Below are 24,985 nucleotides of genomic sequence, written 5' to 3' on the forward strand. Positions count from 1 at the left end.
CTGAAACCTTATCTGACTTGATAGATTCTGGCGCGGAGATGATTAGCGCCTATAAATGCGGCGGTACCCCAGATGCCCATATTCCCGATCCCCCATGCTGCACAGTTCACACGTCTCGTCTACACTAAGGCTGGGGAAAATTCAAGTTTTTCGGAATGCAAGATCACCATAAATACGTAAGCGATTAATAATGTCTCATTTCAAAAATGACAGCGTGGGCGACTCGGAACCATTGTTTGGCCAATGGCCTCCCCTGTATCAATCAATCAATCAATCAATCAGGTTTATTAATATTTTCATCGTTGCAAAACATCACAAGACTGCGATACAATGAAAAGATAGGAAGGTGTCGAAACAACTTGGAGTAGCGATTAAGATCAAACACCCACCTTAGCCTAGGCGAAGTAAATAAGAGGCATGCACACTGAATGAAAAGTAATGCAGAGAATATAACACGCAAGCGACAAAATGGGGTGGCATGTGGCGGAGGGCGAGGTCGATGTTAAGTCGTGGTCCGGTAATCCTGATGACTGGCTAGTATTGATTTAGAAGAAATTGCTTTTCGACTTGAATATGCGCACATGCTCGATGACTGTCGGATAGCCGGCGAGATGCTGATCCACAATTGGGGTCCGGCATACTTGATAGAGCAATGCGTTTTCTTGTATTCAGTCCTGATCATATGGTAGTTGTTCTTCGTTGACGCGCGTGTGCTGTACTTGTGCGCTTTTGTCTGCGAGGTGAAGTAGTCCTTGAAATTTGAGGGACATTGATCGCAATGGAACTGATACATAAACTTGGCAATTTCTAGCTTCCCCATATCTTCTAAGTTTAGAACACCAAATCTTTTGAGAAGCGATTTATCAGTTGCACATCCAGGCCCCCGTGGGGCTTTGGCAATGATACGGATGATCCGATGTTGAAGTTTTTGCAGTGGGTCAATTGTATTCTTGCAGGCAGCACCCCAACAAAGAATTCCGTATTGTAACTTTGATAGGAATAGAGAGAGAGTTGAAGAGTATCAACAGCACGCTGACTGGCAGAATGTAGCTAAGGCGGCGAAATAGACCACATACCTTCGATAGTCGTGGTTTGAGTGATGGTATGTGACTCTTCCAGGACATGTCCGAATCCAGTATAACACCAAGGTATTTGGCATTTTTAGTGTTGGAAATTAGTTGGCCGGCAATGTCAACGGTTAGGTTATCGAGTTCACGACCAATAATTGGGATTTCGCAGCGTTAACCCGAAGGCTATTATGGGACGTCCACTCATGCACTTTGGGCATTTGATCACTGGTGACGGCATTCAAGCTTGCGGTAGTAGGTGCGTGAGATAGGAGGTGAGTATCGTCAGCGAAGAGTGTGGTATTCAATGATGAGGTTTCAAAGATATCATTGACATATAAAGTAAAAAGGACAGGTCCAAGAACAGAGCCTTGCGGAACACCACAGGTAACAAGGTGGGGGAAGGACAAAGTGTTGGATATCGAAACCATTTGATATCTCCCAGTCGGGTAGCTGTAAAAGTGGATGGTAGAGCAGGTAGGCCGAATACAAAGTGTCATAGCAGCGTATATATGAACTCAAATTATACTTTATTAAATTTCAATTCAAGTTTCGCTTGATAAGGTTGCAAATGACGAAGAATGGAAGTTGCATCGCCCACCCTCCTCGTTTCGTTCCGTAGCTTATCCTCTCCTCTTGCCATCGTTCGCAGAGAACGAGCCATTATTGCCATGGGAACGGAGAATAGTATACAGTTCACTTCGTATTTTTATTGCTCTTTGTGTCGATATGAAAGCAATATCAAACTAATATTCTTTATGTGCATTTAAATATTTAAATAAGTGAATCAAAGTAATACATGCATCATATGAGCTAATACAAACTGTGAATGATGACGATTATTGCACGCCCCTTAGTAACGCTAGGTGTCGCCAGTACTTGCTATATCCACTACGAGAAAAATTGTTCTCCATGGTAACAATTTTGTTGAGTTGGTTGTGAGGGAACGAGAGCGTTGGGTTGCGCGGCGTTGTTATCCACCTTGTTAGTTTCTGTCTGAGCTCTCGTTAACATCATCTGCATATACACAAGCTAGCCATGTTCAAGAATACGTTTCAGAGCGGATTTCTATCCATACTTTACAGTATTGGAAGCAAGCCTCTTCAAATTTGGGATAAAAAGGTTCGGAACGGACACATCAAAAGAATTACTGATAACGATATCCAATCCTTAGTATTGGAAATTGAAGGTACTAACGTTAGCACTACTTTCATCACATGTCCCGCCGACGTCAAGAAAACCCTGGGCATTAAATTGCCTTTTCTGGTCATGATCATTAAAAATTTGAAGAAGTATTTCACGTTTGAGGTTCAGGTATTGGATGACAAGAATGTGAGAAGGAGGTTCCGTGCGTCAAACTATCAAAGTACGACCAGAGTGAAGCCATTCATTTGCACAATGCCAATGCGTTTGGACGATGGTTGGAACCAAATTCAATTCAATCTTTCGGATTTCACACGAAGAGCGTACGGAACGAACTACATCGAAACTCTCCGTGTACAGATCCACGCCAACTGCAGGATAAGAAGAGTGTATTTCTCAGACCGTTTGTACTCAGAAGATGAATTACCCGCTGAATTCAAGCTTTATTTGCCAGTGCAAAATAAAGCAAAAGTGTGAAAGACTATTTGTATTTACAACCAATTTACTTACATTTCTCCTTGTAATTTCAGTGTCGTTGATGTTTATGTTGAGGTGGCTTTGGACGCTGAATTTTGCAACGAGCAGTTTGCTTGTATATGCTAAATGCACTCGATATAATCACTCTTAGGATAAAGATGAACTGCTAACGCTGTGTAACTATCCCATTTTTGCCCGACTCAAAACGATTTGGATATTTTGTCGAAGAAATGCATGTGCTAAACTTATTGCTCTTTTGTCTAACCTGAGGATTTTGCAGCTTGTGTGTATACAAGTTATACCAATTTGTTTGTAATTCTGTGCTTAATGTTCATCTTTTATGTCTTTAGCATAAATTTGATTAACGAAACATAGCCGAGAATGTCGCGGGCTCAAGCTGAAAGTGTCATCAAAAACATCATCAGGGAGATCGTCCAAGAATGCGCGAGTAAAGGCCACAGTCTTTCCGAAACGCTTGTGGCGTTTATGGTTAAAGCAGTAGTGTTGGATCCTAATAATGAATTCAACGTTGATCGGACGTTAACGAAAGAAGATGTGAAGAAACTAATCAAACTATGCGTGGACAGACTTGTCGATATGCGCTCGCCCAGTTTGGATACCATCAAAATGCAAGTTTACTTTGACATGAACTACACGACGAGGCAGGAATTTCTCGAAGAACACAGAAGAGTGTTGGAAGCCAGATTGGGCCCGGTAACCCGAGAAATAACAGATAGCAGAGCAAGAACACGCGAAGAATTGGAAAGTTTATACAGAAAAACCGTTTCATACATTTTACTCAGGTCCGGACTTGGATCTCCGACAGATATCGCTGTAGTTAGAGAAGCAACTGCCGCATTACAAAGTGTGTTTCCACAAACCGAACTTGGTACATTCATGTCTCTCAATAAACGCGATAAAGAGAGACAACTGCACGAACTAACTTTAATCGTATCCGGCATTCGGCTATTCAATAAAGAATGCGGTAAGGGAGGCGAGGGCATTGACGACTTGCCTGGGATATTAAACGAAGCCATCCCGGCTACGACACAAAATTTAGACCTCGAAATTCAAAACAGTCAAGAATCCGCCTTTCGTTACACGGCGTTAATCGAAAAATTTCGCTCGGAAGCCATGGGCAGTATGAGCGACATATCCCTGAAACTTTTGAAAGACTCTCTAATCAACATTCGACAGCATGAAACTTTTCTTCGCATCATTCTAAACGATGTTATCGGCTGCGCTCAACAAGTTGAAATGCTCGTCAATCAATTGAGCACTCGTATGGACCAACTACAGCAGACTGTGCAGTCAAAAACAGCAGTTCCGACAGCTCAAGTATACCCGCAGTTTATCAGTCTATCGCACTTATGGACTTGTTTCCAGGACGAAATGGTACTTCTCAGCGTATTGAGTAATATATTAGCCAGCATCGAACCGTTTACGCGAACGCAAAAGGAATTATTTCCGGATGAAGTAATCAATCCACATCTACAAGATGTTGAAGTGAAGTCAGACGAACAACGCATACAAGATACCACTGGCCAACGGGTCAACCCTCTTGATTTTGAAGACGATCCCAAAATCCAATGGTTATTCCCAGAGACAACAAGGAATTACAATCAAATTCTCCTGCAGTATCGAGGATACTGTGGTTACACCCTGGTGAAACACGATAGACTTTTATTACCCGGAAACCCCGACATTGGCATTCTGCAGTATCAAGAGAAACTATTTGTATTCAGCACTTGTGAAGCAGCCAATGAGTTTGCTAAGAGCCCATCGAAATTTATAAGTGAAGTGGCCGAAGTGGCGAAGGTATCTCCCGAACTGATTCAACTTCTAGAGCTACACCAGCAGTTTGCTAGCATCACCCCCTACTCACAGCCGGCCGATAGTGGAAAAATGTTTGAGAAACCGGTCACAAAATCAGACTCTGGCACCCAAACCGACACTCACATCCTAGATTACAATATTGTCAAGGATTACGAGTGGAACGAATGGGAATTGCGCAGAAAAGCCATAAAGCTCGCAAACTTGAGGAGCAAGATCACGACATCGGCCCAAACGAATCTTAGTAATTTGAGAAGGGAAAACTTCTCCCAAGTGTACCTGCCGAAAGAGAAAGGCGTTCAAACCAAGACTGAAGGCACCAGCAACGTGCCCAAGCCGCAAATTTTCATGGCTGGCCTCAGAGGGGTACGCGGAGTCAGGACTATGGTTAAAGTGGATTTAACCAAATCCGTCGATGACTGATTTTCAGTATTCGCAACGTTTCCATTAAATTTCATAGTATATATTTATCTCTCTATCCGGGTGTTTATTTCTTGGTGGCAGATATATTTCAAACAGCAGATTTTAGTTGGACAATTTCAATAATTTGGTAACACATCGAATCATGGGAGTATTACATCACAATGTTCCCAACTTGTGAGTAATTATTTGTAGCAACCAAATGACTGCACGTGTTACTAGCCAGGTTTCAAAGATTGTTTAGAGTTGACAGTTAGCGGAAGTAGCCTATTCCATAGGACCCATTACTAATGAATCTGAAATATATCTGTGTGAAAGAGTCGTATCATGCTCGCCCGATTGTGGAAGAATTTAAACCCTGAGCCAGATAATTTCTATGAGGTTGCGTGGTTCAAGACAAGTGTCTGAGATTATTTCAAGGAATTCAAGCAAACATTGCACCAACATGCCAGCACCAGAAAAGTATTATGTGATACCCATCCATTCTGTGGGTGGGGCATGAGCTGTCACAATTTGAGAGGAAAAGAGAGAAACTTGTGTGATGTTCATTTAACCATAGGTGTAAAAAGTAACTGTCCCCATAACCCATTTGATGGGTTCTAATATTCAGTCATTGCACCGTGCATACAGAGTATAATCAGGCAAAACTATTTTACAACTTGGTAATGGTAATTTTACACTGCAGTTTGTCTACTATACACATCAATCACCGTTTCTGGGGCCAGTACAGACCGAACAAAATCTTATATGGTAAGCGGTAAAACCATACCAATCAACTCCCTAGCGGAGGTGGTCAAAGTGATGATGCTCAAGTAGAAGTAACGTTATCAATTTCTACTCAATCGCAATTAGTGACTTCCAATACTAGTCAGCCCTCACCATTTACCGAGCCACGATCTGACACAGGGTTGTAACCAAGTCCCAAGTCAATCTCACTTTTATAGTTTTGACTCCAGTCAAGTCGAGTCATTTTCAATTCACCACCGAGTCAAGTCCAAGTCAGGGAGCAGAGGGTCAAGTCAGAGTCATGGTATTATGACTCGAGTCCGAGTTTAAGTCATTGTGTTGACTGCTCAGTCTTGTTAAACCCAATTTTTATAACTCTCTTAGGGGATATCGAATGGTTCGCATTTGTAATATATAATTTTCATCGCTTTTAGCAGTTTTTGGTCGCATTTTCTAGTACCGATACCAATATATGAAGTCTCAACAGTGTGGTTACTTTACTATTCTTCGAAATTAAAACGAAATCTCGGTCTTTGCCCTCTGAGTCTCGATTCATGCACAATGACTCAAGTCCAAGTCGAGTCAACACACAGATTTCTCAAAATACGGAAATGACTCGAGTCATCAGAAAATCATGACTCGAGTCATTACAACCCTGACCTGAAATATCGATCTCACCTTCCGTCACTTGTCACCTGATTTTATCGCTTGTCGTTTTATCTTCTATTACTTTCATTCAGCGTGCACTGTGCAGTGTGCATGCCTCCTCTTTACATCACCTAGGCCCAGGTCGGTGTCTGATCTAAAAGACTACTTCAAGTCGTTTTGGCATCTTCCTATCTTTCATTATATCGCAGTCTTGTAATGTTTTGAAATGATGAAATTTTATGAATAAACTTGAAAGTAAAATGTATCCTCAATTCCTCAATCTAGTTTTGCTAAAGAGCTATGAAAAAAAGTACAAGTACTTCGTTACTGACCGTCTCTGCTGTCAGGCGAAGATACGGTAGCCAAAAAAAAAGGCTGAGATTCAACATTCAATACAAACTTAAATAATTGACTTCTTAAAACAAAACTATAAAACAGCAACCATGGTGTCAGATACTAGTCAAGATGGACTAGACCAGGACTAAGCTAAATCAGTCCGCACAGCGTACAACGCTTTTTGCAATCTTTTCAAGTCGGCATCAGAGGTACCCGATATTCTGCTTTTACGTCTGTTTGGTAGGAATACTGCCTTCGACAACTGTCCAAAGCTATTCGAATATGCTACATGTGGCATACTGATACATAAAGGCTAAAACAGAATGTGAATATATGATTTTGAAATTATCTATGCATAATATATCTTCTTGTGTATAGACGCTGATGAGGGTATATGTTCAACAAATTCATCAAGTGTATGCTATGTAGGCTTGTCTTGTACTATTCAAAACTAAACTTTTGGTCACCTCTCCAAGACTATATCCATCGGCTGCTGACACAATATTGAGGCAATGACCATATTCACATATGTTCCGTACTGCATAAACCACTGAATTTCAGACTCCTGTAGCAAAGCAGTGAATTCGAACTCATAGACGGGAAGATTAGCAGCATATAATCACCAAAGAATACAATGCTGCACATTCCAGGATTGGATATTACCATCTTATTTTTCATAGTGCACCAGTCACTTTGATGATTTACTACCAACATGAACAGAAATATACTCCTCTCAAATCAGACACCACTGACTACAATGAGGAGTTACACAACAAAAATCCAACAACAAAACGACAATAGGATTGTCAAGTGTTCACATTGAATTCAATTCCCAATCCAAGATGCAGTGACACCACATCAACCACACCTTCGCCGGTTAGGCAAATAAGACTATAATATGCAACATGGAAAAGATACATCAGATTACGCAATACAGGAGTCAAGACTAAGCAAATCCGAAACGAAAAATCCGAATTTTTTTACCATGTTCAGTTCATAGCTGTATGCACAGACGATGCATATTGTAGATACACAGATGACACAAGCCATGCCTCGCATAATTGAGGTAAACATTCAACCACATGAAAATTTTGGAAGATGCTGACATCCAAGAAATATCGATATTGATTGCACATGTGCCTGAGATGGTCAAGCCTTACATACACACTACAAAACAGATCATTGTAAATCAAGTATGATCATATATTCAAAAAACAAACAAACATGTAATTAGCTAATCATAATGTGCAACCACCAGTTTCAAAAGAACAGAAAGCAGTATTTCTGACAGACAATAAAATGGTGGCATAACGCTAAGAAATTGGTCGTAAAGATTAGCACCAGTCCAAGAACTTTGCATCGAATTTGAGTAGTCAAGATTAGTTCTGGATTGTAGAATAACGCACTCGTGTCTGATTAGCGGAACTGCATCCAGAAGACATGATATTTCCCCAACTGTACGTCAGTGATATCGTCAATCTCCGAAAATATCCTGAAAATGAATCAATATTAAAATTATAGTTATAATTGAAGAAAATTCCCATTGACTTTACATTACATAAGAATTCTAATACATATTGTAAGCAGACATGGGGTGATTACTTTATGAATGTAATCGATTGCGATTACGATTACTTCTGAATGACGGGATTACGATTACAGCAAAATCAGAAAGTAGTCGATTATGATTATGATTACATTGGAAAAGTAATCACGATTACATTTATTTTGCAACTTAGATGTTATATCGGAAAACAATATATGGATTGCGCTGAAAAGGTCTAATGAGATAACAAACTTCCTTTTAAAAAGATGCGTCACTTGCTTGTTACGTCATAATGTACCGGTGGCCCATTTTTATAGAGGTCGATTTATCGCACCCAACGATTTGCATTCTTGCCAGGACCATAACCGCTGCATCCTAAATTTCTCAATAGAATGGGGAGCGAGATCGAAGGGGACTCAAAAGTATTTCGTAAACCAACATAAATTATAGAGTCTTTTCGAGAGATTTAATTAACTTGAAAATTCTCTCTAGATAGCTTGATAATGAAATGCATACGTCTCCCACTCAAGAAAAAAGCATACATAATTTATAGTAGGGTTGCATTTAAAACAGAAGGTTCTTTAAAACACTTTGTTTAAAAATGTTTTAAATTGTGTTTTAAAATCAAAGGCTTTTAGAAAAAAAAACGAAATTGTGTTTTTCAAGTTGCCACTTTCAAAAAAACATGTTGTATGAGCCTACGGACAATTACCACCCGATTTGGCCGACGTACATCGATATGGGATGGTTGGAACCCTCAAAATAGTCTGTTATAGTACAGATATTTCGTCAAAGGAGCTATATTTACCATCTATTTACGATTGTCAATGTCAATCTACTAGGACGTCTCAATTGACTATTCGTGACAACATGGTTTAAAAAAACAAAAACATTTTTAAACAAGGGCCTTGTTTTAAGTATGTCTGTTTTAAATTAATTTTTGTTTTAAATGCAACCCTAATTTATAGTAATCGGCATTTAAGTGTCAGTCAATATTGTGCCACGACACACCAAAAGACATACGCAGTTTCGACCAACATGCGACTTCACAAAGTGTGCTATTAAAGAAAGACCTTGGCCGAAACTTAGGGTATGTGTCCATTGCCAAAAACCATGCTGGGTGGACATGACTAATAGTCCGGTCCTTCCAATCTAGCCCATAATGCAAATGTCACCCGGGGCACCCACAGAGCATTAAGGACATGACAATTTGTGTGTACGTCTCACCAAAGTTTTTGCGCCACTTCAATATCTTTTGATTATATTATAGCAGACCGAAAGTCACAAATTAACAACATAAACTAAAGTAATTATAACAAGATAATAAACGTTACAATTATGAATTACGTGCCCAGAGCTCTACAGGTAAATCTGACCATCTGGGCTGAGAGAGGATTAAGAATTAACAATAATTTAATGCAATTACCAATAATATTGACGAAATTCAGTCTTCAACATGAAAATACCACTCTCTGGGGCCAAAGACCAACGTTTGGACTGGGGACGAATTGCTGTTTAGGTCCTGATTCTAGCTACAACCCACGTAAACATGGTATGGAAGCCCATGGCCATGGCGGCAAGTCCCAATGTTGAGTAAAGAATTGTGAAGTAACGATTGACGCCCGTTTCAAGTAGAGTCACATGAGGATAAGATGAAGCGATCATAAAATTCTGCCTTAACAGTAATGTTTTATTTGGCAAGCACGAAATTTCAAATTTTTGTCCGGCCTACTGCTCGCCAAGTAGCAACGGTCAAACTGCGTTTAAGTAAGCATAGCCAAACATCAATGCATAAGTTACTATTTCAAACTAGGCAAAATGGAGATTAATTATCCTGCTGCGAAGGAGTGGCGTGTGGAACGTGTTAATAACCTGATATACAGCACGGCAGGTGTTCATACAATCACGCCAATGTAGGGTACGTACATCGAATATCTATTTACCGTGGATACTTCATACGAAATGACGAGCAAAGCTAATAGGCTACTTCTGACGTAATAATGAGCACTATCATTTGGAAATCAGACGTGTGAGCAATCACGAACCTGGTATAATATCTCTTCCTTGTTCACGAATGATCATGTTCAGTTTATGTCATAGTCCTTGTACTAATAAAAAGTGATCGTTCCTTCACTAAGAAATCGATTAGATATGGGAAGTAGTCGACTACGATTACTTCGGGATTTTTTCGAATGTAATCGATTGCGATTACGATTACTTGAAAGTGATGTAATCGTCGTAATCGATTACGATTACTAATCGCCATTACCCATGTCTGATTGTAAGACCTCACATCTAAATGAACGTCCAGCCACGTCCAAGGAAGAAATTGAAATAGCAATCGAACAAAATTGCCCGTCTATCATAATGCCTTACTGCATAAGTCATTTTGCTAAAAGTATCTCAACCAAATCTACTTTACAAAACCAATCTATCTAACTGGGCTACTTTTCGCCTGTTTTGGAAATGCTACTTTTACTTGTAACTGCATGAAAATCGCTAAGATTAGCAAATTCCAAAGTAGCCACATGTGAGCACAAACTTCTACATGATTTCTACAATTACTAAATATTAGCTTATGTAGAAGTGACAAGTAGTCAGAAAACATCTCTCGGGTGCTGCGAAAAATTATAATCAGTTTGTTAGTAACTACCTGCAATGATGTCAGTGAGCAACCACTGTATTGGATTTGAGTATTACTCAAGTAAACAGGAAAGCAGTCAGTAGTGCAAGCGGAGTAAACCTACATGACTAGCGAAACACATGTACTTCGCTACTGAACCCGACGAAAGAAAGCACTCACAAGGAATGGAAAGAACTAGTATAAAGGGCCGCGGCTTAAAAAAAAGATCAACTTCGAAAAGAACTGTGACATCGGGCACTCTAGGCCGAGGAGGATGTTAGAGTAAAGGATTGCTAGGCCTACTGATGCGTGTCGTTTGGCATCCTCCTATCTGTTTATGACATCACATTCTGTCTCATCACATTCTACGTTGTGTGTGACTTGTTCAGATAAAAATATAACCCAACGATGTTATGATCAGCACTGTCAATATAATGTTAAGAGCTTGCACCATCAGCCATCATACCCGGTCGTAATATCTGTGGACTCTGCGCAGTCTCACTTCGTCTTCGCGTAGTCGCGGTCGGAACCTGTTCCAATTACTATGATTGTGATGGTAAGGTGGATGATGGCCGTCCCTTCTGTCTCTATGATGTGGTCCTTCATCATATCTGCCTCTTCTTATGTGGTGGGGGTTTGGAAATCTTGCCCGCACTCTCCCGGGATGAACGCTTCTATCAGAACAAATCACAAATAGCATTTTTGAAACAAAATTTATTTACTGCACCGACAGGTGACTCTGTCTCTAACTCAGTGGTTCTCAAACTGGGGCGCGCAAAACAATTTTCTGATACCTCAAAGCGCCGTCGAATGAAAATGTTTGACATGATCCAACTTATTTTCTGAAAATGGTACACACCTAAACTGAATTTTCAAAGCCTTGAACCTACTAATTTTATTTACAACAAACATTACCGTAAATCGGAATTTTCGGTAATATTTGCCATCAAGGGGTACTGCACTCTAAAAATGATGTGGTCTCAAATTGAAGGCCAGAACGAAAAAAACATTTTGGCCGTTGCCATATTCTTCAGAAGGCCACCGTAATAGAGCTGGAATTTATTGAAATTTCCACAGCAACTTCACGCTCCAGCAGTCACGCAGAGATCGAACTTTATATAGTTGTCAGCCGATGTTATGAAGGAAATATGTCGTACACGCCAAGGTGGTTTAGATACCGCGTTCAACGGAAATGTCCAGTCAGGAGATTTATGTCAAAATCGGGCCTAGTGCATTCTATTTCTTTAGGACATAGGGCGTGTACGACATATTTGCTTCGTAACATTGGCTGAAAACTATATAAAGTTCGATCTCTGCGTGAAGTTGCTGTGAAAATTCCAATATTGCAGCTCCATTACGGTGGCGTTCTGAGGAAAACGGCTGCGGCCAAATTTTTTTTTCGTTTCGCCCTTCAATTTGAGACCACATCATTTTAGAGTGCAGTGCCCCTTCACAGCAAAAGTTTAAAACCCGTTGAATGTGATAAACCAAACATAGCTGAACTGGTCGCAAAAATGCAGGTACTTCAGTCACATTGATAACCAGCGTGTTATTCTGTGTTGAATTCTTGAGACACCCTGCGCCGTTTAAAAAACTTGCTGGGAGACCGTTGCGTGATTTGTTTCAAAAAGTTTGAGAACCACTGCTCGAACTCGTGGTCAACGAGGTCGTTCTACCCATCTTGAAAATAGACTCTGAAATCTGTCTCCAATCCGTATTACTTGCTGGTCATGATCACATTAGTCATTTTACTGACGCTCAGAAATACTTTATGTAATTTCATTACACCAAAAAGTTGACTGTCATTAGTCATTACTGTTTATTCTCGAACCATTGCGTCCAGCTCTAGTCCAGAATCAAAGTAATTCCTTATCAATAGCCTATCATTATTACCTAGAATAACTTGATGGTCGGGGGATAATTTTTCCAAGATCTTCTTGACGGTCCCAGCGGTCCATACTGACATTTCCGTGATGGCGATCATACTCTGGTATTTTTCCAGGTGGACAATAGTAGTCAGAATTCCATTTCCTGCCTCCTTCATATTCGGTTTTGAACATTGAACGATTACGATCTTTTATCTCCCCAATACCGGCATGCTCAGAAAGCCGCTGCGGTTTGAATGTTTGGTTTGAACCAGTCTGTTTCATGCCGGGATTGTCAATAAGCGGTCGTGACTCTTCTATGTCATTCTTTTTCAAAGCCTCCAGCTCTTTTGACGCAGACACATTCATATTTTGCAATTGATCATTGATTATTTCGCGAGACTTTGTTCTGGAAGGTTGCGGTTGCTTTGTATCTGCCGCATTCGGTTTTTCAGATTGGTGATCTGCGAACGACTGCACAGTGTCAGGCAAGGTACTAATTATCTGGTTTTTACCATCACCTGACTGGTTAGCTGATAAGCATTGGTGGCTTTGAATACTTTCGTCTTTCTGTTGAGTGCGAGCCCCACACTCTGTGAGTTTGCTTTCAATACTTGAACAATCCGTAACGCTCGGATTTAGAAGCGCAAAATGGAATTCGTATGGATTCGGCTCTACTTTTGGTACTATCCTTCCCTGACTTGGCTGTGTGTTCGCAGGAATTTTGTCTGAAGATTTCAAATTGCTTGCTGACGTCACGGACATCGATTTGGGCGCCAGTTCAGAGTGCTTGTTAGAGGATTCAGCTGCAGATTTGGGAGCTAAATCGGAATCTTTGTTCGAGGGTGCAGCTGCCAGTTCGGGAGAAGCATGGGAATTTTTGTTCGTTGATCCAGCAATAACTTCATGAGAAAAATCAGACTTTTTGTTCAAGGGTCCAGCTGTCGTTATGGGAGACAAATTTGAATTTTCGTTTGGGGGATCGGTAGCCGTTTTGGGAGAAGTATGAGAATGTTTTTTACAGGGCTGAGCCGCGATTTTGGTAGGAAAACCAGAATTTTTGATAGAGGGTCCGTGTGTTGTTATGAGGGAGGAATTTGGACTTTTATTTGAGGGTTCAACACTCGTCTTGGAAGAAAGGTCAGGATCCTTGTTTGGGGTTTCAACTGTAAGCTTATCTTCATTGATGGGCTCAGAAACATTGGGCGATTCGTCAGATTCTGAATCCTCAGAATCAGAATCGGAACTGGATGACGAATCTGAATCAGAGGAGCTTACTTCCACGGGCGAGTTTTTCGAAGGGATCTGCAATGATGCGTCGGTTGTGTAGTCATTAATACCCCCAGGTTCTTCGTCGCTGTCTATAATTATTAAATTTTCTGTTTCCTCGACCCTTTTGCGAATGTATTTCTTCCTCTTGCCATTCCAAGTTTGTTGGGTACCAGTCATAAATCGGGAGTTACCGACTTGTGAGAACTGTGATCCCCTCATTCTTGTTGGTATGGATCTTGATTGAGTTCCCTGTGTGGATGTTGAGGTATCGCTATCCTCTGCCCTTCCAACCTTCCGAGATACATGGCTATCTTTTATGTTGTTTTGCTTTGGCCACTGTTTGGTTTTTGGTAACTTACGAGGCAAGGTTTGCGGTGAATTGCGACATGTATTTGATGACAAGATAAGCTTTTTATTCAGTTGAGGATATGCCACATTACTAGATCTCTTGTTGGTCATTGATTTTGAGACACCGCCCTTAACGATATTGGTGGATTTTCCAGATACCGAACCCGATTTAAAAGCGTTTTTTTCCTGCCCCCTACGTGAAAGCCCAATACCATCAGATGTTTCAGAGGGAGGTCCATTGGGCATGGCCACACTATTATCCTTCAACGTAGCAGCGGTCCAACCCGTCTGTAAAAAGATGATGGCTGATTAGAATTGAGCATGAATCTGCGTCAGTAACAATTTCAGTAAATTGCTCATACAGAAACTTTGTGAGCTATTCGCTGATATGTATACAACACACCTGCCGACTTAGGTTTTTGCGTAGTGTTTGATTTTCCACCCGTATACAATCATAGAGTATAATCCGAGACTCGACAAGCTTTGCATATAACTGATTGGATGAAGCATAGCACCATGCGTCGCCGTGGCGTGTGTGGATAGTGACGGAGATCTGAAACAATATTACATTACAAAACAAATTCAAATTAGTACTTTCAAGTGCTTGCTAGGATTTTAGCTTGATACAATAATATCAATTTTAAAATTACAAATATTTGATTCTTTTACAGTAGCAACAGCAACAACGGAGCTCACCATGAAGGTTTAATACCCACATGCTCGATAACAAGATACAGAGAAAGGTAGTATGAAAAAGTCTACTAATGGGTTTGCAGGGGTTGTTACACTTTTGAATTCCGTCGGTTGTATCCATTTCGTTACAGAAGACCTCAGACCGTAGTGGCGCACACAGGCAAAAGTTACATTACATCACATAACCTAGCCCGATGACATGCAGGAAGCAATATTTAACAGTAAGGAAAGACACTGCCTAAAAACACCCGGTAAGTGGTGGCAATACTCAATACAGCATTATTGTTCTGCCGCGATTATTAATAACAATGCAGATATATGACTTTTGAGGAACCTGGTGATGATTTCCAGAATCAGAGTGACAGTAGCCTTCGATTAAAACTAATTTAATCAGATTTTGCAAGCGATTCACTAGATGCTGATCACTAGTTCACTTTGCTGCAGCTTCATCTCGCAATCGCTGTAAAACTATAGAATATAATCAGGTATCTCTGCTAATATCAATTTTATATCACAATTCTAGCATGACCTGCATTCCGCTTGCCGCCCACTGCATTCAACCAATCTTTTCGTGTCACATGTAAAATCGAAATTTCATGTTTGGATATGATTACCAGTGAACTCGGCAGGGAACTCGAAAACCTTGAGTCTTCTGCGATGATAAATAGAATTGCTCTATTTCTCTACCAGAAGACAGTATATAACAGAGGTCTCAAACACGCGGCCCACGAGGACATTTTGTGCGGCCCACGAAGGCATTTGGGAATTTCAAGTATTCGACAATATATTCAAGTGTGATATATCTTTTTCAGATTTAAGAACTTAAAGGTCCCTCTAAAACTACTACAAAAACCTGAAATCTAAACAAACTTCACTATCACATCACTTATAAAATCTACCATGCGGTGGAAGATCGCTATTACGTCACATTTCAGGCTTATGATGATGAAACATGACCTGTTGATGATTCGTGACTGAAAATTGTGATTTTGTTTATTGCGACCTTTTGTCAAACTACTCGATTTTGGATTGACTGGGTGATAAACTAAAATGACTCGAGTTGAGTCGGATCAAACGGTAAAAGCAGAGAAGGAATTGCGTCTCGGAATAGTGACTTGGTAATCCTACGGACGCAGCAATCTATGAAACTGTCATGGGAAATAGTAATATATCAAAAGCCCGTAGTTTGCGTTGCGTAAGGTAGATAGATGTCTAATCGGGTCTGTATGGAAACCATTGGCATTCTGTGGCCCTGTGACATATATTTGGTTACGTCCTGCGTGTTGTTTGTTCTCTTTATCCATGTTATTATAGGTGGTGAGTAAGGTAGTGGTACGCTCCACAGCTGTAACACCAATCGGTTCTTCGGGGATTGCTCATTTCTATTCCAGGGGTTCTCAACCAGGGGTCTGTAGCTCCTTTATAGTACGAGGCACCACATCAGGGGGTACAAGATGCATTGCGGAAATAGGCCTATATGCTGTGGAATATTTCCTGGGCCAATTTATCCAACTGGAGAATATTCTTCGCGCTGCCAGCGATTTTATGTGAATGGCTTCCTAATTTTTGTATAGGTACCGTTAGGAATTGTGTTAAAAATGGACAGGGGCACGGGAAATCTTATTGAAAGCATGTGGGGTACGATTGCTAAAACGTATAAGAGACACAATAATGACTATATTCAAGTTGGTATTGATCTGTTCCAATAATAATCGAAAAAAAATCTAACGTTGCTTCAATTTGACTTTGGCAATGACAGTAACAATCACTACTATATCTGAAACCCCGATTACGCTACACCGCTCACATGCACTGATATCAAATCAATATTTAGTAAATTCTAAAATATTCCAAGTAAAATTGTGGCACGTCAAAGGTCCACTAGCTGCAATATTATAACCCGACAGCTTTTACGATGTCATTATGCGTCCTCTCGCATGATGCATAACTCATTATTTTAGCATATTATGAACGGCACAAAAATTATTTTATTCAAATATTTTAAAATGTGATTTTTTTCGTGCCAAGCGTGAATAGTGTAATAGTAAATTACATTTTCACAATGTTTGTGGCATGCCTGTCTGTAAGGTGGTGTCAAATAAGCCCTATTAGGATATTATACATTGAATACCCCTATTAATGATGCTGCGGCCCGCGGCGTCATCAAAAATTAGGACATTGGCCCGCGAGCACATTTGAGTTTGAGACCTCTCGTCCTCTGGTATTACTATTACTTCACAATCATTTTCATTTCAGTTACTGTGCCGTCTGTGATTATGCCCGTATGGAATTGGTGAAGGCCTACCGCCTGTATGGAATCAGTGTCCTGTGCTCACACTATGCTATATTTTTATATTATTTTTCATTAAATTACTTCAATTTGGAGAATCATCACTGCTCGGCAAAACGTACCGAGATTCCAGTAGGGTGATAGCCTAGACCCCTAGAGTAATATGGTTTGCAAGCTCATTTGAGTAGGTTAAAACTCACTTCGACTCCAGTGGCAATTTCCAGCTCGTATGCTTTTTGCATCAGCGTTTTCTTCCGAGATGTAAACACTCGTTCCCACGCTGCGTAGGACGACACATCGTCCAAAACCTGTACACGTTTTCTTCTAATTTTCTTAGCAGCGGTATTAAAACTATGTCCCGACATTTCCTAAAAGAAAGTTTAAATGTCGAACAAAATTTATAGTTTTCGTAATATGCACCGCAAACGCAATAGTTACGACTTACGGTTGATATCAGTTTTTAAAAAATTCGCGGATGCCGAAAAAGCAACATATTGCAGAGTTCAGCTTCAGAGTTGTCTTTAGTCAAATGAAAAGTCACTCAACTATGACTTGGTCAAATGGCTGGCTGGCTAAACGAGAGAGTAGCTCAAGAGAAAAAGAGCCAGACAGCACTGTTCAGCATTGTTGCGTCCCGATGCCAATCTCCATAACAATCAAAAATTCGAGGCTGATTGTGGTAGTTCCAGGGCCACGAGCGGAATAAAATTTATATTTTCGTAATCAGTGCAGAGTCACCTTTCGATTGATACCCGTTTTACCAAATTTAATGCTTGGCAAGCCGGTCAAAAATGACCGTCAAATTACCTGTAGCCAAATGGAAATTGTGACGTGTTACAATTTCACTGAGGCGTGAGATGTGCCTGTGTCGACACCATATAGGACACTATGGTGGAACCTTCGAAATTTTCCACGATTGTGACAAACCTGGTGCTTTCAATTTAGAAATTATTACGAAATCAGAAATTAATAGAAATTACTGCGCCGCAGAATAGTTTAAACTATTTGCTCAGTCCGCCAAAGTATATTCTGCTTCTTATATTTATTTCTTATATATTTGGCCCGTTCTTTATATCATAGCCTTTATAAAAGCTATGTTTATAATTATAGCTCAGTGGTTGGAATCAATCAACGGTCACATTATATTTTCATCTGCCAACACACACACACACATCGTACAAAAATTCCCCACCCATGTTCTACAGTGTGCTGTGTCTTTGCAGTTTTGCATATCCTAGTCAAGTCAGGTTTATTCATAAAATCACATGACTGCAATATAATAATGAATGATAAGCTGCCGGAACGACTAGGAGTAGTCGTAAGATCAGACACCCACCTGGACCTAAGCGATGTAGGCTAAAGAGTACGCATGAATGAAAGTAAAAGAAGATAATATAAAGTGGAAAGTGATGGAAGGCGAGATCGTTATGTCAGCAGATCGTGGTCCGGTTAATAGTGAGGGCTGACTAGTATTCATTCAGTAGAAATTGCTTGTATTTCGACTTGAATGTGGACATGCTCGACGACTGTCGGATAGCCGGTATGGCGGATTGGTGTACCGCACATACCATCTCGACGCCGGATCATCCAATTAACAATCATTGCTGATCCAGTGCCCTCTGAACGTTTTCACACCGTAAATGTTGATATCCTTCCCTTGCCTAATAGTTGCGGTTTTTCAGATTTAATGATGTGCATTGTGCATTGATAGATTTTTCTCGTTGGCCGGAGTGTATCCCTATGTGTGATATGTGCACCCAGACCGTCATTGACGCTTTTAACCTCGGCTATTTCTCTAGATTCGGGGCACCCAGGAAACTTATAACTGATCGAGGTAGCCAATTTACGTCTAGCGAATGGTCCCAACTTATGCAATTGCTTGGAATTCATCATATTACTACCCTAGCCCGTAAACCTGAGCAAAATTCAATGGTCGAAAGATTTAACCGCACGTTGAAAGACACGTTGCGGACAAAGGAGAGCCCGTCCGACTGGTATCACAATCTAGACTTAGTAGGCTACTCTTGGGGTTGCGTTGCGCAATAAAAGAGGATTTAGGGTAGGCCTACTCGTCTTCCGAATTGACTTATGGTACTTCATTACGCTTGCCTGGTCAATTAGTTGATCCCGTTCCGTGTAGGAATAGCACCGACAATCCAACTTTCGTGAGCAATATGAGACGATTCTTTTCGGCCATTGGCCAAACTTCTACTAATTTTCACTGTAAGCCAAAGTCACAAGTTCCCAATAATTTAACCACTTGCACCCACGTTTTTCTAAGGATTGACGGCTCACGACGATCACTTGACCCCGTTTATACTGGTCCGCACAAAGCGTTGAAGCGCACTCCAAAGTGTTTTACTATTGAGACTAGTAAAGGTCCTTATGACCAATGTTCTCTCTAATTTTTCATGAGCCTGCGCAAACACGCCAACTCACTGCGCAGACCCTTGGACAACAGTGCGCAACCTGCCCCCCAATAGGGTAATAAAACGAACTTCTGGGGAGATTCACCCCCCATACCCCCCTCGGGGGCTACCCTTTTTTCCTGTACTTATCATCTACATTTGGTGCCAATTAAGTGGTCGTGTCGCCTAAACGCGCGAAGCGCGAAAAATTTATATAATTCATGATTGAATCGGTCAATATTATCGGAAATTTGCATATATATTGCTATCAATTTTTATCCTCTCTGTGCTCACATAATCATATTTACCGGTAAAGCTGATCGAGTGAGGTGCGTTGGAATAGATAGGCCCTCTAAATAACAATGAAACAACTTCGGGCGTACCCGTTGGTATATTGACTTCGTTACATGATGATTTCGGGACCTCCTATCTGTTATGTCAAAAGATATTGAAAACGCCCAAACGTACTAAACTAAAAGACGTACACGATTTCAAATTGGTATTTCTTTACTGGCAAATAATGTTCCCTCGATATGACATTTGTCTTGTTGTGGGACTCGGATCGCCAGGACATGAACATTCAGCGCCAGCCATTTAGGCGCCTATGGACAAACATATATGTATATCGAAGTTTTTGGTCAGCACAAGGACAGTCCTTTTCGGTCAAGGTTTGCTCGCTTATGATCGTTCTGGCGCACTTCTCACAGTCACATGTTACATAGCCTATATAACTTCATGCCTTGGCGCGTCGTGGTGCGGTAATGGCCGACGCTCAAGTGCTCATTTCTATAAATCATGCCTATTTTTTGTTGCGAAAGGGTACCCAATAATCAACATATCTGACAATATTAAATCGCGAATTGCATTGCGCGAATTTTAAAAAAATGATTTATGGTAGATCACGAAATAATTTTCGGCCCCCGTACGAGACCTTACTAAAAAAATCTCTTTCGTGAGATGCACGTGATAGCAAATTCTCATTTCTTCAAGGAGCGCAATATTTACCTTTGCGGGCCGCACTTGTACCTCGGTTTCAGACTTCAGTGATAACACTATTTCCCCCTGGCAATGTTCCCTCTAATTTTTCACGAGTCTGCGCGCCTGCTTATTCCATTGGACAACAGCGCGCAACGACTAAAAAAAACATCACCTCGGATTTTTTGTGCGCAGCTTAGATTTTCTGTGCGCAGAAACCGTTTCAGCACTGCGCATTTGCGCACGTGCGCAGCTTAGAGGGAACATTGCTTATGACGCCTCCACTGATCGGTTGATTCCGGGTCGGTTGCCCTTGCAGTGTTTTGAAAACTCCCAATCTAATAATGGTACCGCTCAGAACGCAACCCTTCCCGAATCTCAAACTACAACGGTTACGAGTAGTGGCCGTGTTGTCAGAACACCCAGTCACTTGCAAAATTTTGTTCTCGCACCAGTGTTTGAAATGCAGATTTGAATTTTTTTGATCGCTATGTTGTGTCTCACTGTTTATAATAGGCTTATCATATTTTGGAAATCTAAAAAGAGGACACTTTTTCTGTAATTTGAGACTTGCAAAACCGGAGAAGAATTCTCAAAAACCGGTGAATTTTCCCCACTTTGTGATCGGTTGACTAAAAAAAGGTCATCTTTCCGCTCAGAGCTTAAAATACCGTTTTTCTCTTCGCATTGCTAGGTGGATGACAAAAAAAAGAGGACAAAAGGGCGTCCCCCGAGGACACTTTCAAAAAAGTCAAAAAAGAGGACAAATCCTCTTAAAAGAGGACGTAGGGTAACCCTAGTTTATAACCCTTCGGTGTACTGAACATGCATTGTTATTCGATGTGTGTATTACATGCCTGACTTGCTATGTTATTTTCACTCCGTTCTAATGACTTTTTCTCGATCGGAATCGCTCTCGTCCTCTACCTAAAAGCTTTTCCAAGCGGGGGGACCCTTATGGCGGATTGGTGTACCGCACATACCATCTCGACGCCGGATCATCCAATTAACAATCATTGCTGATCATTGTGCGCAACAGTGTCTGGGTTCCGACTATCTAAAGAAGACCTTCGTTAGATGCACGTTGGCTTTTTACCTGACGATCGACCGACGCTGTACGACCAACGCTGTTATTTTATCCGATGTTTTACCTTTAGTCCGTTGATGTTTTCTGCCGTGCAATAAAGTGCTGGCCAACGTGTTCGCCGACTCTCTGTTGCGGACCCTAGAGGGAACGCGGCGTATAGTCCATACTCAGGTAGCGTGCCATAGCGCGCCATACCGGTGAGATACTGTTCCACACTTCAGGTCCGGCATATATTTGATAGAGCGATGATGTTTTTTGTCAACCATATGAGATATCGTAGTTGGACGACGTGGACGCGCGTTATATGCACTTTTGACAACGAGGTAAGAAGTCATTGAAGTTTTCGGGGCAGTGGCCGCAGTGGAACTGATACATAAACCTTACGATTTCTAGTCTCCGCATATCTTATATGTTTAGGACACTAAATTTGGTGGTGTGAAAGCTTCTGAGTGGAGGTGTGAAGTTTGTATTTCGACTTGAATGTGGACTTGTTCGACGACTGCCGGATAGCCGGCGAGATAGCCTACCTGTTCCACACTTCAGATCGGGCATATTTGATAGAGCAGCATCATTCAGTGAATATATATTTATCAAATCAATACACCACAAGATTCCGATATACGGAAAAGATAGAAGGTTGCCGAAACGATTTGGAGTAGTCTCTGAATTCGGACACCCACCTGGCCTAGGCGACGCAACAATAGGCAAGCACACTGAGTGAAAAGTAAAAGGACGTCATATTTATAAGGACAGGCGATAAAAAGGGGTGATATGTGTCGGAAGGCGAGATCGATATGTCCGGTAAAGTTGGAGGCTGACCGGCCCGTAAGATAATTTCATCCGGCCGGCGATCAGCGTCCGGCCGGCAGTAGTTAGTATGATCGCTCTGGGGGTGGCAGGGGCTCTTATGGGTGCGGCGGCGAGCGGCTGGAAAACCGGGGGTGGCGAGTGGCTCTTATTTCTTATGGGCGCGGCGGCGAGCGGCTATTGCGTCTTATGGGTGGTGCGGCGGCAAGCGGCTCTTATTTCTTATGAGCGGGGTCGCAAGCGGCTGGGAAACCGGGGGTGGCAAGCGGCTTTTATGTTTTATGGCGGGGGTGGCGAGCGGCTATTGTGTCTTGTGGTCGCACGGTAACCCTTTTCAGCATAGGGATCGGGCGCACACGTCTTCGTTGTTGGCATGTCGTACTTCGTGTTGAATATGTATCAAGTAAATAGTCATGTGAATGAACGTTTGTTAATGTGTATATCGTAAATTATTATATATGACCGATTCGAGTTATTCCCGGCGGTTACGGTGATTACGACTTCAATATATCGTTATTCTTATGGCGGGGGTGGCATGCGGCTATTGTGTCTTATGGATGCGGCGGTGATTCGTACTTTCGGGTATAGGCTGCGGCGGCATGTCGTACTTTCAGCAAAAAAGGTGTGGAATAGTTTACAAAATCTTGGAATCACTCGCAGAATTATATTTTGGTAATTATTTTATCACAGAGCCGGCGCGACGACGATTCAAATACCAACAATAACCGTGCACACAAACTAACACTTCAAAAAGGTGTGAAATATTTGTAAAATGCTACGATCACTCACAAGATAATGTCCCAGACATAGCCATCATTCGTGACTTGATGTTACATACATACCAATCACTCACAAGGTAATATTTTGATAGTTTGACACGGAACTTGATTTCACTCGTAAGATTTAATAAGTAACGAATAACAGACCGCCAGTGTCGGTAACTTGAATAGCGACAAATTGTCACTTATTTCCGCTCCAACCCTAATCCTTTGTGAAGTGAACGCTTATTCAAAAGGGTGTGATATAATTTTAAAATCCAACGACCACTCACCGGATAATGCTTCAGACATAGCAATCCCTCATACCCGCTCACAAGGTGATATTTCGGTAATTAGTTTGTCACAGAACCGTCGCAGGCGGTGATTCGAAAACCAACAATTTGTCACTTGCGCGCGATCGCTATATGTTTCACGCCTCCAGAATAGTGGCTGACTTTAGTTGCGTGATAAGATCCATGAAAATATTCAATCAATGTGTTAGTTTATCAACTTGAAATGAAACTCACTACACAAATCAAGTTGATTCGTATCTGAATGTTTTAAATCGGTACAACTCTAATCCTTTGACAAATCCATTTAACGCGTTTTTGTTGAATCGAACGTAACCTGAATATTACTGACGCCAACATTCAGCCGCATCGGATTATTCGCACATTCCGCGCCGCTGTTTCACACCAATAGAATCAATACCAACTAGCTCAAAGAGAATCAAGAATCACAAGTATGCACATACAATAATTATATTCAATACTGAGAAATCAAACACTTAACAAAAACACGCAACTAATCATTTGCCAACTCTAGCATTACCAAAAAATTCAGGTATTGTTGATTGAAAATCCTTGAGTCATTATTATCAAAAATGTTATAGTACCGCATCGGAATCCATTCGCAGGATGTACTAAAGGTAAATCCAGATAATCCAAAATGAAATATTAGGACTTTGACATAGTCTGAATTGAAATAGATTGACAAACATACCTACCAACTTTCACCCAGTCACATTTCGAAATTATACGCATATTGATTTGAAACAAGTCATGAAATATTACAACTCTATTCGCGATCGGACTTTCCGTTTGGCAAAGATAGTTTCAGAAATACTATCACTATGACATCTCAACATTTCAACATCTTACCATCAACAAAAGAGTCAACAAGGAAAAACCTTGTCACGTAAATCCGATTGTAACTCACCCAACCAAAACAAAAAGTAAAACAAAAAGTATCCGTATGAAAAGTAGACAAGACTACGCCAGTAATCACTACAATCCAAAATTCATAGCAAGCTCGGTTGTATTCATATCCCTACGACGCGTCTTTTGTTTTTCAACTGTAAAAGTCGTTACTATTTTGCAAGACAAAGTAATTACTACTCGATATATTTTGTAAGACAAAAGTAATTACTACTCGGTGCGCGCAACTTGAGATTAACATATGTTTTGAATATATGATATTTGAATGTCTGACCAACGTAGTTGAGAATTCATTTCTTACCATCGAACGCAGGTGTTATATTGAATATTATCATGATGTAATCATAAGGATTGATACTTTAGTTTGACATACGAGATTTGTAATAGTCGATCATGACTTGATTATTGAATCATGACGTAATTACACCGGTGTTGGTTATTGTGAT

General features: G+C 40.9%; 3 protein-coding genes across 4 annotated transcripts; 2 read left to right on the forward strand and 1 right to left on the reverse strand.

Annotated features, from left to right (window-relative positions):
• The first annotated feature begins 1,978 nt into the window (after nt 1–1,978).
• Nucleotides 1,979–3,043, forward strand: LOC145442401 (cilia- and flagella-associated protein 20). Its single transcript, XM_080320305.1, has one exon. It carries the CDS (start codon nt 2,106–2,108, stop codon nt 2,685–2,687), a length of 582 nt encoding a protein of 193 aa, XP_080176431.1. The 5' UTR covers nt 1,979–2,105; the 3' UTR covers nt 2,688–3,043.
• Nucleotides 3,044–3,068: 25 nt separating this feature from the next.
• On the forward strand, nt 3,069–4,998 carry LOC145442394 (cilia- and flagella-associated protein 206-like). Its single transcript, XM_080320298.1, has one exon. It carries the CDS (start codon nt 3,069–3,071, stop codon nt 4,941–4,943), a length of 1,875 nt encoding a protein of 624 aa, XP_080176424.1. The 3' UTR covers nt 4,944–4,998.
• A 2,455-nt stretch (nt 4,999–7,453) lies between these two features.
• Nucleotides 7,454–17,826, reverse strand: LOC145442393 (uncharacterized). Of its 2 annotated transcripts, none has more exons than XM_080320297.1 (6): nt 17,733–17,826; nt 17,488–17,655; nt 14,708–14,857; nt 12,713–14,592; nt 11,286–11,490; nt 7,454–8,142 (listed from the first exon to the last, which is right to left on the reverse strand). In XM_080320297.1, exons 2-6 carry the CDS (start codon nt 17,650–17,652, stop codon nt 8,125–8,127), a joined length of 2,418 nt encoding a protein of 805 aa, XP_080176423.1. In that variant the 5' UTR covers nt 17,653–17,655; nt 17,733–17,826; the 3' UTR covers nt 7,454–8,124. The 2 variants fall into 2 exon arrangements, with proteins under 2 accessions (XP_080176423.1, XP_080176422.1); XM_080320296.1 differs by having other exon boundaries at nt 11,286–11,493; nt 17,733–17,825.
• Between the last annotated feature and the right edge of the window lie 7,159 nt (nt 17,827–24,985).

Source organism: Botryllus schlosseri, chromosome 7 (assembly GCF_051294905.1).
Source record: "Botryllus schlosseri isolate E-star chromosome 7, Bs_hap1, whole genome shotgun sequence".
Lineage (NCBI taxonomy): Eukaryota > Metazoa > Chordata > Ascidiacea > Stolidobranchia > Styelidae > Botryllus > Botryllus schlosseri.